Source organism: Zeus faber (genome assembly GCF_960531495.2).
Source record: "Zeus faber genome assembly, chromosome: 5".
Lineage (NCBI taxonomy): Eukaryota > Metazoa > Chordata > Actinopteri > Zeiformes > Zeidae > Zeus > Zeus faber.
The window spans coordinates 5,481,016-5,493,305 of record NC_137192.1 but is presented as its reverse complement, the minus strand read 5'-3'; the positions used below and the strand labels follow the sequence as shown (position 1 = coordinate 5,493,305).

At 46.8% G+C, this 12,290-nt stretch overlaps 1 protein-coding gene across 1 annotated transcript; it reads right to left on the bottom strand.

The window, feature by feature from the left end:
* Positions 1–319: 319 nt before the first annotated feature.
* On the bottom strand, positions 320–10,895 carry LOC307230189 (EF-hand and coiled-coil domain-containing protein 1; the record flags this gene model as incomplete). Its single annotated transcript, XM_080000424.1, has 9 exons — positions 320–543; positions 678–747; positions 7,154–7,273; positions 7,348–7,471; positions 7,630–7,774; positions 8,129–8,208; positions 9,048–9,182; positions 9,364–9,754; positions 10,289–10,895. 9 exons carry the CDS (start codon positions 10,893–10,895, stop codon positions 320–322), a joined length of 1,896 nt encoding a protein of 631 aa, XP_079856550.1.
* Between the last annotated feature and the right edge of the window lie 1,395 nt (positions 10,896–12,290).

Below are 12,290 nucleotides of genomic sequence, written 5' to 3'. Positions count from 1 at the left end.
TCATTTAATTCCTCTGACCTTGGAGACACAGTGTGACCTCCAGCTTTGACTATTGAAATATAGATTTTTATTAAGGTGGTTATAAATATAAATACTTCATGCTGAATTCAGAATTGTATAAAAATAAAAATAAAACGCAATGAATACATTAAAGTATATATACTGTATATACAATGTAGAAAGATACAAAAGAAATTATGCTGATAAAATAAAAAAAAATGAAATACCTTAAAATCAATATTTTAGAATAGGAAAATGGCCTGAATAAAAATATATTGGTAGATTCTGTACAACCGTGTAGTTGGCGAGGCCCAAAACGCTAACAGGAAATGATCAGAGGGCCAGTGCTGCCACCGCCGGCTTGTCGGGCCGACGGCCGGGACATGTGCGTCCCTCCCCCCTTCATCCCGGCTCCTTCTCCAGCATCCCCTCCTCCCCCTGCTGCTCCTCCCTCCACCACTCCCCCGTCTCGCAGGAGCTCGCTGGAGGACAGCTGGGCGCACAGCGCGTCGGCCACCCGCAGCACCTGGGAGGGACCTGCAGCTGAGGAAGAGAGAACACGATGAGGCCCCGCCAGCCCCCCAAATACAGGTGATTTATCGATTCTCTTCAGGGTTCATTTTCGAAAGACAGAGAGCAGAAGACTTTTGGAACACTTTGTTTCAAACAGGGCGTACCATGTGCATTCCTGCTGCAGATGTCCAGAGTGTCCATCAAGATCTTCCCCAGAGCCCGGCGAGAGACGTTCTAGCCAGAGAGAGATTCAGTAACACAAGCACATATATAATACAAGTTCACAGGGATACTAACTAGTTCGCCCAATATCAACAGGTGGTTTACTAAAGTAAAGTTTAAGTATGTTATGTTACATTAGTATATAGTAACAATACGTAATGATAGTACTAGTAGTAAGTGGTATGTTGTAATATGGTTTAGTATGGACCATATATGCTGTTATAATATACTGTGGGTATATATATATATATATATATATATATATATATTGGGAGGGACGAGTCCTCGTCTTTACTAACTCGTTCACTAACCTCGCCCCTCCTACCTGCTACTAGCTATACAACATGTCACTCACACTATTATCAACTGTTATATTAACTGTATTTGTGGAAATGTATCAAGTTAATTACTGTTTTAACCTAGCCCTGTGATAAAAAAAAAACACTTTGGCCCTTATTTCAACTCAGTACTCCCTCTCCCAGGCCGGAGCCTGGCCCCGTCGGGTTGCGAGTCCCTGACTCACTCAGTACTCGCTCTCCCAGCCTTGAAGGTCTGACTCTGCATGGCGTTCCATAACCCACAACTTCCTTGCCACAATGACAGTCAGTAACCGTCCATGAATTTCAATAAGTCCCTTATTAGCAGTTTACTACTACTCGATTCTGATTGATCATAAAATTTTAATTACATTTAAATTTAAATTAAAACTAATTGGGAGTGGATGGAACTCATTGGTTCAGCAGGTGCAAGTGAATGACTGGATGACTTGATAGTCGGCTGTCAACTCGAGTTGAGCAGCTCTGAGTCTGACTCGTTGCTTGTGAGTCCTGAGTCAGTGAGAGAAGCTCTGATTGGTTGAGTGCTTCTTCTGAGCAAGGCACCAGGAACAGCGGCGGGCTTTATAGACAATTTGACATATTGGCGATAGTGGCGCCGCCCCTAGCGGTCGCCTGCGCCGGCGCTCCGGTTACTTTCTTACTCTTTAGTATTTTTTTCCTTTTTTTATCACAATGTTCGCCAGAAAAACAACAACAATTAACTCATACGACCGCGATGCACTCATGGATATAAAAATTTCCCTAAACGAACAACTTTGGGACTTTTTATCCGTGGGAGCAGAGTGGCCGGCGGAAATCCTACGCGGGACCACTCGCAACAACAACAAAAATGGAGTCGCTGTTCCACGTGCGGGCCCACGGAGGAAGCACCGAGGTAAACGAGGCGGCATTCGGGTCAGAATGAGGACGCAACCTTACCGTCCACCTCTGCCAAGCATCCTTCTTGCTAACGTCCAGTCCCTGGAGAACAAGATGGATGAACTTCGAGCGAGGATTCAATTCCAGCGAGACACGAGGAACTGTTGCGTCCTCTGCCTGACGGAAACATGGCTGAACCCACTGGTGCCGGATGAAGCCATACGTCCAGCCGAGGCCTTCTCCGTGTTCCGCGGCGACAGAACGGGAGAGTCGGGGAAATCCAAAGGTGGAGGCGTCTGCCTAATGGTAAACAACCGCTGGTGTAACGGCAACAACACCAGATTCCTCTCCCACTCCTGCTCGCCGAACCTGGAACAGCTGACCATACTATGCCGTCCATTTTATCTCCCCCGGGAATTCAGCACGGTCATCATTACAGCCGTTTACATCCCACCGCAAGCGGACACCGACGCAGCTCTGTCGGTTCTGTACGATGTGTTGTGCGGATTTCAGAACAGACATCCCGACGCGGCTGTGGTGGTGACTGGGGACTTTAACAGGGCCAACCTTAAAAAAGTTCTGCCGAATTTCCACCAACACATCACGTGTGCCACCAGGGGAGACAGAACTCTGGACCATTGTTACACTCCTTACAAGAACGGATACAAGCCCGTCTCGCTCCCTGCTTTCGGGAAATCAGATCACGCCGCGATCTCGCTGCTTCCGGTTTACAGGCCTCTGATCGCGCGGGATCTGGTGATGACAAGGGAAGTGAAGCGGTGGACGGACCAATCAGAGGCTGCGCTTCAGGACGCTCTGACTGACGTAGACTGGGACATGTTCCAAACAAGTTCAAGTGACGTCAGCGAGTTTACGGAGGTTGTAGTGAGTTTTGTGGCTACGCTCGCGGATGAAATCGTTCCCACGGTGAAAGTTCGGATATTTCCAAACCAGAAACCATGGGTTGATAAATCCATCCCCTGGTTCTGAATGCGCGCACGGCCGCTTACAACGACGGTCTTGTATCTGGTAACATGGACAATTACAAAGCGGCGTCGTACAATCTGCGGAGGGCGGTGAGGGACGCCAAACGGACGTACAGAGAGACCGTGGAGCTGCAGATGGAGCGGGGGGACACAAGACGCTTGTGGGAGGGGCTGCGAACAATAACAAACTACAAGAGCAGCTCCTCCCCAGCCACGAGTGTGGACGCCTCCCTGGCCAACCAACTGAACTCCTTTTATGCGCGGTTCGAGTCTGGCAGCAGCACCGCTAGCTCGCCGGCTAATTGGAGTTACACCGCTTGGGACGAGCGCGCACTCTCAGTGTCCGTGCACGAGGTCAGGAGGGCTTTGATGCAGGTGAACACCAAGAAAGCTGCGGGCCCAGATGGCATATCTGGGCGAGTACTGAAGACCTGTGCTAACCAGCTAGCTCCGGTGTTCACCACAATATTCAACATCTCCCTGGCTGAATCAGTGGTCCCGTCCTGCTTCAAGAGGTCCACCGTCGTTCCTGTGCCGAAGATCGCCTCTCCAACCTGCCTGAATGACTACCGTCCGGTGGCCCTCACCTCGGTGGTCATGAAGTGTTTTGAGAGGCTGATTAAGGATTACATCTGCGCCTCCCTTCCCCGCACCTTGGACCCATTGCAGTTCGCGTACCGGCAGAACAGATCCACGGATGACGCGGTCTCCCAGGTACTGCACACCACGCTCACGCACCTGGATGGCCAGAAGGGGGCCTATGTGAGAATGCTGTTCATTGATTATAGTTCAGCTTTCAACACCATAGTCCCCACCAGACTGGCTGTCAAGCTGTTGGAGCTCGGATTGAATGGTCCGCTGTGCACCTGGATCCTGGACTTCCTCACAGGCCGCCCCCAGGTGGTCAAGGTGGGGAAGTACATGGCAAGCTCCCTCACCCTGAATACAGGATCCCCCCAGGGCTGCGTCCTCAGCCCCCTACTGTACTCCCTGTACACACACGACTGTGTGGCCAGGTCCAGCTCCAACACCATCATCAAGTTTGCTGGCGACACCGTGGTCGTGGGCCTGATCACCGACTGCGATGAGAAGGCCTACCGCGAGGAGGTGGCTGACCTGTCACTCTGGTGCCAGGACAACAGCCTACACCTGAACGTCAGCAAACTCACTCTGACTCTCACTCTGGTGAGAAAGGCGAGGCAGCGTCTCTACCACCTCAGGCAGCTGAGGAAATTCCGGGTCTCGGTGAGGATCCTCAAGTCCTTCTACTCTGGAGCAGTGGAGAGCATCCTGACAGGCAACATCACTGCCTGGTTTGGGAACTGTACTGCCCAGGACAGGCGGGCCCTGCAGAGGGTGGTGCGTTCAGCTGAACGTACCACTGGAACTACCCTCCCCCCCTTGCAGGAGTTATACACCAGGAGGTGTAGTAGCAGAGCCCGTAGGATCATGAAGGATCCTCATCACCCCAACAACGGACTGTTCCAGCTGCTGCGGTCAGGAAAGCGCCTCCGCAGTCACACAGCGAGAACAGAGAGACTGAGACGGAGTTTTTTCCCGCACGCCATTAGAACTGTCAACGCTGACCTCACCAGGGGTCCTAACTGAGCCATACACTAGGCTCCACTACCTACTGTACTGTATGTAGCATACTGTACCGCATACTGTATCACTGTTCAGGGTTGTTCGTGATGCCGTATTGCTGCGCCGTACTGTTGTATACTGTGCTGTATTATCCCAAACACTACCCCCTCTATTCACATTCACATGCCACTTTAATTCACATGCCGCTTTAAATGCACATACCTGTATATACATAGGCATATTCCTTCTATCTATTCCATTTTATTTCAATTCATTTTTATTGTATTTTATTCTATATATTTTTATCTTATTCTATAAGTATTCCACTTACTGTATTACGTTTTAGGAGTCAGTTAGTCGGTCTATTAGAAAGGAATTTTCTACTTTTTATTTTATTTTCTATTTTTTCCTAGGACATATTGTGTGCTATCACCGGGTGCGTTGCATTACATTTCACTGCATATATGTATGGAAGTATGTATATGTATGTGACAAATAAAAAATCTTGAATCTTGAATCTTGAATCTTGAAACATAGTAAAAAGCATTTTTCCCGGAAACACACACACATGGGAAAAGTGGCAGCTGTAAAACAGTGGATTTTTTTTTTTGAGTGTCATTGCATTACAATTTGATCCATTCTGTCCGATAACATTTGGAAAGTTGGAAAGAAATTCAAGTAAGCTGATGGCTAAACGGGAAGTTACCTGGCTCGGCCGGTCTATGGTGCGCATGCACTGTGGCCGCTGGAGCCGTTGGGGGATTCCCCAAGCTGTGGGTGACTGACTCTGTGACTCGAGTGTCTCGAAAACTCGACTCATACAAACTCAAGTCAGTAAAAAGAGTCAAACCTCCTATCTCTTATAATGATGATGATAATAATAATAAATCTAGCTGCAGGCAGCAATACACGGGGTCCAGGGTAGTCAGCCTGTCGTTAAAGTTCAATGGATGAGTGTGCTTTGGCTTTCTGTTCCGGTGTGTTTTGTGACGGCAGAAGTTCATTAACCGGCCTGGTTACAGTGTAATTCTATGATCGGGCGATGTTTGCGGCTGTGGGTGTGTCCCTACTAATGGTGGTTTCCATATTGAAGTACGGCTGCATGATTATGGCTAAAATGATAAGCATGATTATTTTCGTCAGTATTGTGATGACGATTATTTATCATGATTATTAATCCATTTTGGGGAACATAATTGATTTATGGCACTTTGTAAATCAAAAGAAAACTGCCTTCACAATAATTATGTATTTTATAAACCTATAAATAAATAAACTGAGGTAAGTGGTTTAACTGATTTCAATTGTAGAGGATATACGTATAATGAAATAAATTGTGTGTCTTGGGTTGCACAATTTAGTTGTCATTGTTTGAGGCATCTGGAAGGGAACCCAAAAACGCAAAAGAATGAATTTATTTCAAAACTATTATGAAATTGCTTATTGTTATTGTTTCCAGTAATTGTAATTCAGTAAGTTTGTATACATTGATATCTCTGGAATGTCTATAAAGTCAGACAGTGATGCTATTGGGTTTTTATTTTGTAGAACTTACTCTGCGTGCCAGTTGTCCTCAGAAGCATATATATTTATGAGGTTTAATACACTGCGCTTTGTTTAATACAATTGTCTTCTGGTAATATAATAAACAGATTTTTTTTACATAATAAAGTTTAATAGTAATAAACAAATACCTGTCACTTTGTAACTTTGTATGGTTAAGAGTTTGTATCTTATATTCCTTTAGTTTAAGTCCAATTGCGACTGTATCTGTTTCACTAGACTGCGGTGCTATCATGTGATCTGTGTACTCCATCGTGCATGCATGCTGTAAGTGGCGCCATCTTGGTGAGGTGGCGAATAGTGATCACAAACTCCATCCACAGTACTAAACTGATATGAAAGAAATTTGAACAAGGCCATGTTGGAACTGCCCCGAATACACATCTTATTCAGATTGTCCCTGGGTTTGTCTACACTGCAATGTATCTGAATGTTCTGCCATCTTGGTGAGGACCCAGTTGCTGACCAATCAGTAGACTGTAATGCTATCATGTGACCTGTGTGTGTCATTTCACATGCAATAAACCAATACAGTTTTTTACTAAATTATTCAACAATAATGGACCGATCTGGATCAAATTTGTATGACGGCATGTCTGGACTGCCCAAATACACATTTTATTCATCTTGTCTGTGAGTGCAGCGGATCCATGACATCCATAGACTAGCTGGACCCCTAATAATAATAGTACTAATAATAACTTAACTTAATAATGACTGAAAAACTACTCCAAATTACAAGAATAATAAATACAAGATTACAAGAATAAAATAACTAATGGCAATAGCTAATATAATCATAATATATTACTACTCCTACTACTACTACTACTCATATATATATATATATATATATATATATATATATATATATATATATATAATAAGAACTGCAAAAAAATATTTAGCTGAAGGGGGAGCTCAAGAGACTATAACAATAAAGAGCAACACCTATAAAGGTGACAGATGTCAGTGTAAGAATAACCACTAGCAGTGTGCGCGTGTGTGTGTGTGTGTGTGTGTGTGTGTGTGTGTGTGTGTAGGTGTGTGTGTGTGTGCGTGTGTGTGTGTGCGTGTGTGTGTGTATACCTTGTTGCGAAGCTGCAGCAGCAGAGTCAGGGCATCCGTCAGCTTCTCCTCCAGCAGGGACAGACGGGCCCTCTCGGTTTCTTCCAGCCTGTGACCCTCCTCCCCCCTTTGCCTCTGGCCCTGGCCCACAAAGATAGAGAATGTGAATTTGATGCTTCTAGGTTAAATTTAGTTTTAGTCATTTATCGCTTTACCTTCTCTGGCTGGGGTTGTCCATTTCGTCCGCGCCCCCGGACATCTGCAGATGCCCCAACAGGGTTTTGGTCGTGGAGGTGATGGTTCTGAGAGAGGAGTGTGTTCAGGGCAGAGTTTGGACACCTTGGGAGAGAAGAGGAACTGCAGATAAAGGTGTGTACAGTACATGCAGGCATGAGATGCTAGAGATAGGTGATAAACCAATTGAATGAAACTAAAGATGTCATGAAAACTATCAGTAATTAAGGTTAATTCAGGCCATACAAAATACTTCCGCTCACCCGTTGCCACAGCCGTGCAGTCGGCTGATCAGCTTCTTCATCTCCGACAGGCAGCACTGTTCCTCCTTTCTCCCTTTACTCCGCTCCTCATCCTCTTCGTCTGAAGCCGCTCTCCCTTCCACCGCCCTTTGGAGGCACTCCCCACCTGAGAAGGCAGCAGGAATAGAGAGTAGAGACTTGACGTGGTTGCTGGCTCTGTAAGCATTTGTTCCCCGTTGTTTTCCGCATGAGATATTTCATTTCAAATGATAACGCACACAATGCAGAATTACAGGAACATTCCGGATTATTAAACTCAAGCCTATTCTGAGAAATCCCATGTTTGTGTCAGTTCAGTCATTAAGGCAAAACGACGATAGACAGGCCATGCCATACTTACTGTACAGCAGCCTAAAGATGTCTTCATGACCTACTTCGATAGAGTGCTAATCATAGTTACTCTCTGTCACTCTGTCACTCTATGTCTGTTTCAGCGATCTGTCAAGTTTCGGTCACTCACCTGTCCTGCCGCAGGTGTCGTCCTCTCCCATTGGGCAGAAGGGTTTGTGGGTGGGCTCGGCCATGCAGGTGCAGTGGGATCTGAATGGGAGGGGGATAAAAGACATACCTCAAATGTCAGTCAGCTCGTACTGGAGGCTGCACATTTATTGCAGGCACTTCAACCAAACATTACTGCAGGCTCCGACTTCCAAAATGTCCTGGGATATTTATTTCATCTGCAACCCTATGTGTGTGTGTGTGTGTGTGTGTGTGTATGTGTGTGTGTGTGTGTGTGTGTGTGTGTTTGTGTGTGTGTGTGCGTTTGAATGTCTCTAGCTCGAATGGCGAGTTTGGGCCTGTCCAATAAAGTCAGGCATTGCTCCTCTTGCTTCCAAGAAGTTAGTAATGCTTTATGCCTTTGATCCCACTCCCAAAGCGGTTGCTCTCTACGCAGGTACACAGCCATTCGGTCATGCATTGGACAGGTATTGGGTCAGGCATTGGAAAAAGTGCTGGTTATAGTTGGTAGAGAAGCCTTGTCTAGTCTGAGAAAATACATAGGCATTGAAGCTTTACTGTGTGAAATGCTCTCTCTCTCTCTCTCTCTCTGTCGCTCTCTCAATGGCAAAAGAGTAAGACAAGAAATATTGTCTTCCAATTTGAAATTAATTACTGGTATGTTCCCCCTGCCCCACATTTTCCTCCCTGTCTCTCAACCACCAATGTCTATGAAATATCACTGTACCAGTACACTGTGAATATGGGAGGGTTAGGAGAATATATATTTTTTTAAATCTAATACAGATCGACTGCAGTCGATAGTCACAGATTAAGTGTGGGGGGGGGGCCTCTGGACAGTTTCGTTTAGTAGCAAGACATGCCAACGCTGTTTAAAGACATAATGCAAAGACACTCGCAGAGACATTTGTACACCATGCCTGTACTGCTGTAGCTCAGTCTCCAACTGTGTGACCCTGTTCTGTAGCTCTGGGACTGTCTGGGCCTCTTCCTGGATCATCCGCACTCTCTGCAGCCCCAGCTTCAGAGCCTCCCTGGCCTCTTCCGCTCGCCTCCTGAACAGAAACCCACAGCAGCATTAGATTACCTGTCTCTCTGTCTATCCATCCCTCCATTCAACCATCAACTCCTCAATACACCCAAGTGCCTATCAGTCCATCAACCATCAATTAAATCACCCATCCCCAAAACCTATAGAGCCCGTACCATGGTTGGACAACAGGTGTTAAAAATGACCTGATTTTAGCATTCTCCTTCCGCAGCGCAGAGTCCACCCCGGCGAGTCGTCGAACCTCCTCGTAGGCCCAGCATAGCTCGTCCTCCAGGCGCTGATTGAATTTGATGGCCTCCTCCAGCTGTCCGTCCCGCGAGGAGCGGATGAGCCTCAGCTCCCTGAGGATCGGGTCCCCACCATGACAGCTTTGGACGCCTCTCTTCATCCCGTCTCCTCCTCCTACTCCTCCTTCTCTCCCTCCCCTTTGTCGCAGCAACATGGGATGGCTCGTGGGAGCTTGTGCCCTCTCCCGTCTGAGTGCCACCTCCAGGGCCAGGCAGCGGGCATCGCTCCCCTGGAGTGCCGAGCGGAGGTCCTCCACTAGCTCCCTCAGAGCTGCTGCCTCCAAATGGGCTGGAAGAAGAAGAAGTAGAAGAAGAAGAAGAAGAAGAAGAAGTTTATTAATCCCCATGGGTAAATTTGCCCTCTGCATTTAAACCATCCTAACCATTTAGGAGCAGTTTGTAGCCACAGCAGGGTGACCGGGGACCAAATCCAGCTTTAGACCGACCAATGCCTTGGTCGATGGCATCAGCAAGAGTGTTAAACCATGCCTATCAATAATTTTGATGAGGGGGAGAAGAGGCGTAGAGAGGATAAGAAAGGGGGAGAGGACAGGATTGATAGCAAGGAAAGACAAGGGTGGATAAGAAAAACCTCACATCTACAGTCCTAGCCGATATACACAAACGAATAGTAGGTGGCAAGGTGTAGAATTTGCATTAACAACTGGATTATATTATTAAGAACCTTTGTTTCATATTAACAAGGTCACGTTGAAGTTGAAAATCCTAACCTTGTTTAATTGTACGATAAGTCCTAATAAGAGGTAAAAATGGTGTTGATCAAAGATGCATGATGATTAAACAGTATCGCTCACGACGCTACCTGTCTCATAAGGTTCTCCTTGGGCTTTGTCCTTCAGAGCCTTGGAGGATCTGCTCTGCTCCACGGACAGATCGAAGCTGACGTACTTCCTCCGCCGGACCCGGGGCCACCGGAGCCGGATCTCTCGCTCCACCAGCTCCGTCTCCTCGGTGACTGCCAGGCGCAGGGGGCTACTCCCGTTTTTGCGCACTCGGAAGTATTCGCAAAGCCGCGAATGGAAGTCCTTGAAGGACAACTCGCCGGGCAGCCCGGAGCAGATGTTCTGAAACTCAACCAGCTCCTCCTCCTCATCCTCCTTCTCCCCGTCCCCCGCTCCCTTGCTGCGCGCACCTTCTCCGTCTCCGGACAGTCCAAGCACAGCGCACAGCACCGTGAAATCCTCTGCCGACACGGTGTCGTCCCGGTTCGGGTGGGCCAGGTGGTGGAATACCTCTTGCAAATACTGGTCTATGCCAGTCGCCAGGACGACGATCTCGTTCTCGAAGCACGTTTCCGGGTCGGGCTCGGGTCGGTGGTGATGGGCCAGGGCGCTGCGCAGCCACTCGGTTTTACGCGCTGCCCGTGAGCAGGGTTTGAGGCGTGATGGAACCACTGTCGCCACTTCCATTCCACCCGAAGATTATGGATATGCTTTTTTTTGTTCCGAATTCAGCGCAAAAGCTGCGCGGTAGCTAGGTTGCGCAGACGCCGCTTGGTAAGGTCCACATTCTTCACAGGTGACGGGGCTCCTACCTTGGATTCCTCACAGTGCGGCATCAAGTCAGGGCTAAGTTCCGATGTCTTTCTGAGGAAATCCCGCAAGAGAGACTTCCCACCTTAAACTCCACCCATGGGCTGTCCGTGCGTGTGCGTATGCGCAGCGCCTCTGGCAGTGGTTCTTTAAAGCTTGCTGTCCGGGGACCCACAAGGGTCCTTCGAGAGGTTTCAAAAATCATTAGTTGTTCAACTTGATCATTCGTTAATTGAGGAAAAAGTTAACACCATTGGAGTACACTATTATAGGCTATAAAAATGTATTCTAATGGTGTTAACGTTAGCATATACTGTATACCTGTATAGTTTCACAGGCTATAAGTTATAGCCTATATAAAGGTAAAGCATTTTGGAGTAAATTATATATATCATTAGAAATGCTCTTAGATTGGGTTCCCACACTTATCAAATGCTTTCAATGGACTAATGCTTATCAAAAATGGGTCTCCTCATTATGGAAAAGGTCACTGCTTCAAAGTGCTTTTTACTTTAACAGTGACAAAACAAAAAAAAAACCTCCCATAATGGATGAGAGCAAAATGAGTCATGGGGGTCTCAGTTAAACCCTTTACTATGATTTATTATAAGTGTGTCTTAGTTACTCGTGCCACAGAGACAGACAATAAAAGAAGTTGGACACCTGATATCCCACTTGTTACCCGACAGACTCCCACCTTATGCTGTCAAGGTGTTTTTTTTGTATAGAGTCGATTACTCTCTAGTTAAATGGAAAATCCATTTGACGAAGTTTCCTGGAAGCTTAACCCTTTGTCACGGAAATACCTTTCCCTCACCTATACCTCAGCCGCTCATCCCAGCCCGACAGCCAAAACAAAAGAGGCCATCTAGGGTAACACCCACACACACCCACACACACACACACACACACACACACACACACACAAACACAACTACACTACCTTGCAACACCACAAACAGCAGGTCACCAAATATGAAATCTTAGAAACTCTCGGACATGCTTTGTTTTCCTCGGTTTAGTCAGAAGGAAGGTAGCCATAACAAGTATATTTGGGTGATTGTTGTCAACCATGATTACAGTGGTGGATGGTCCAACACACACACACACAAACAAGTGCACGCGTACACACACACACACACACACACACACACACACACACACACACACACACACTATCATTTTCCAGCAGGATTGCATGGCGCTAACATTTCAGCACTGTCATAGCCATTAGAGCTAAGAGCTTTAAACGTGTTCACTCTGAGCTGTCAC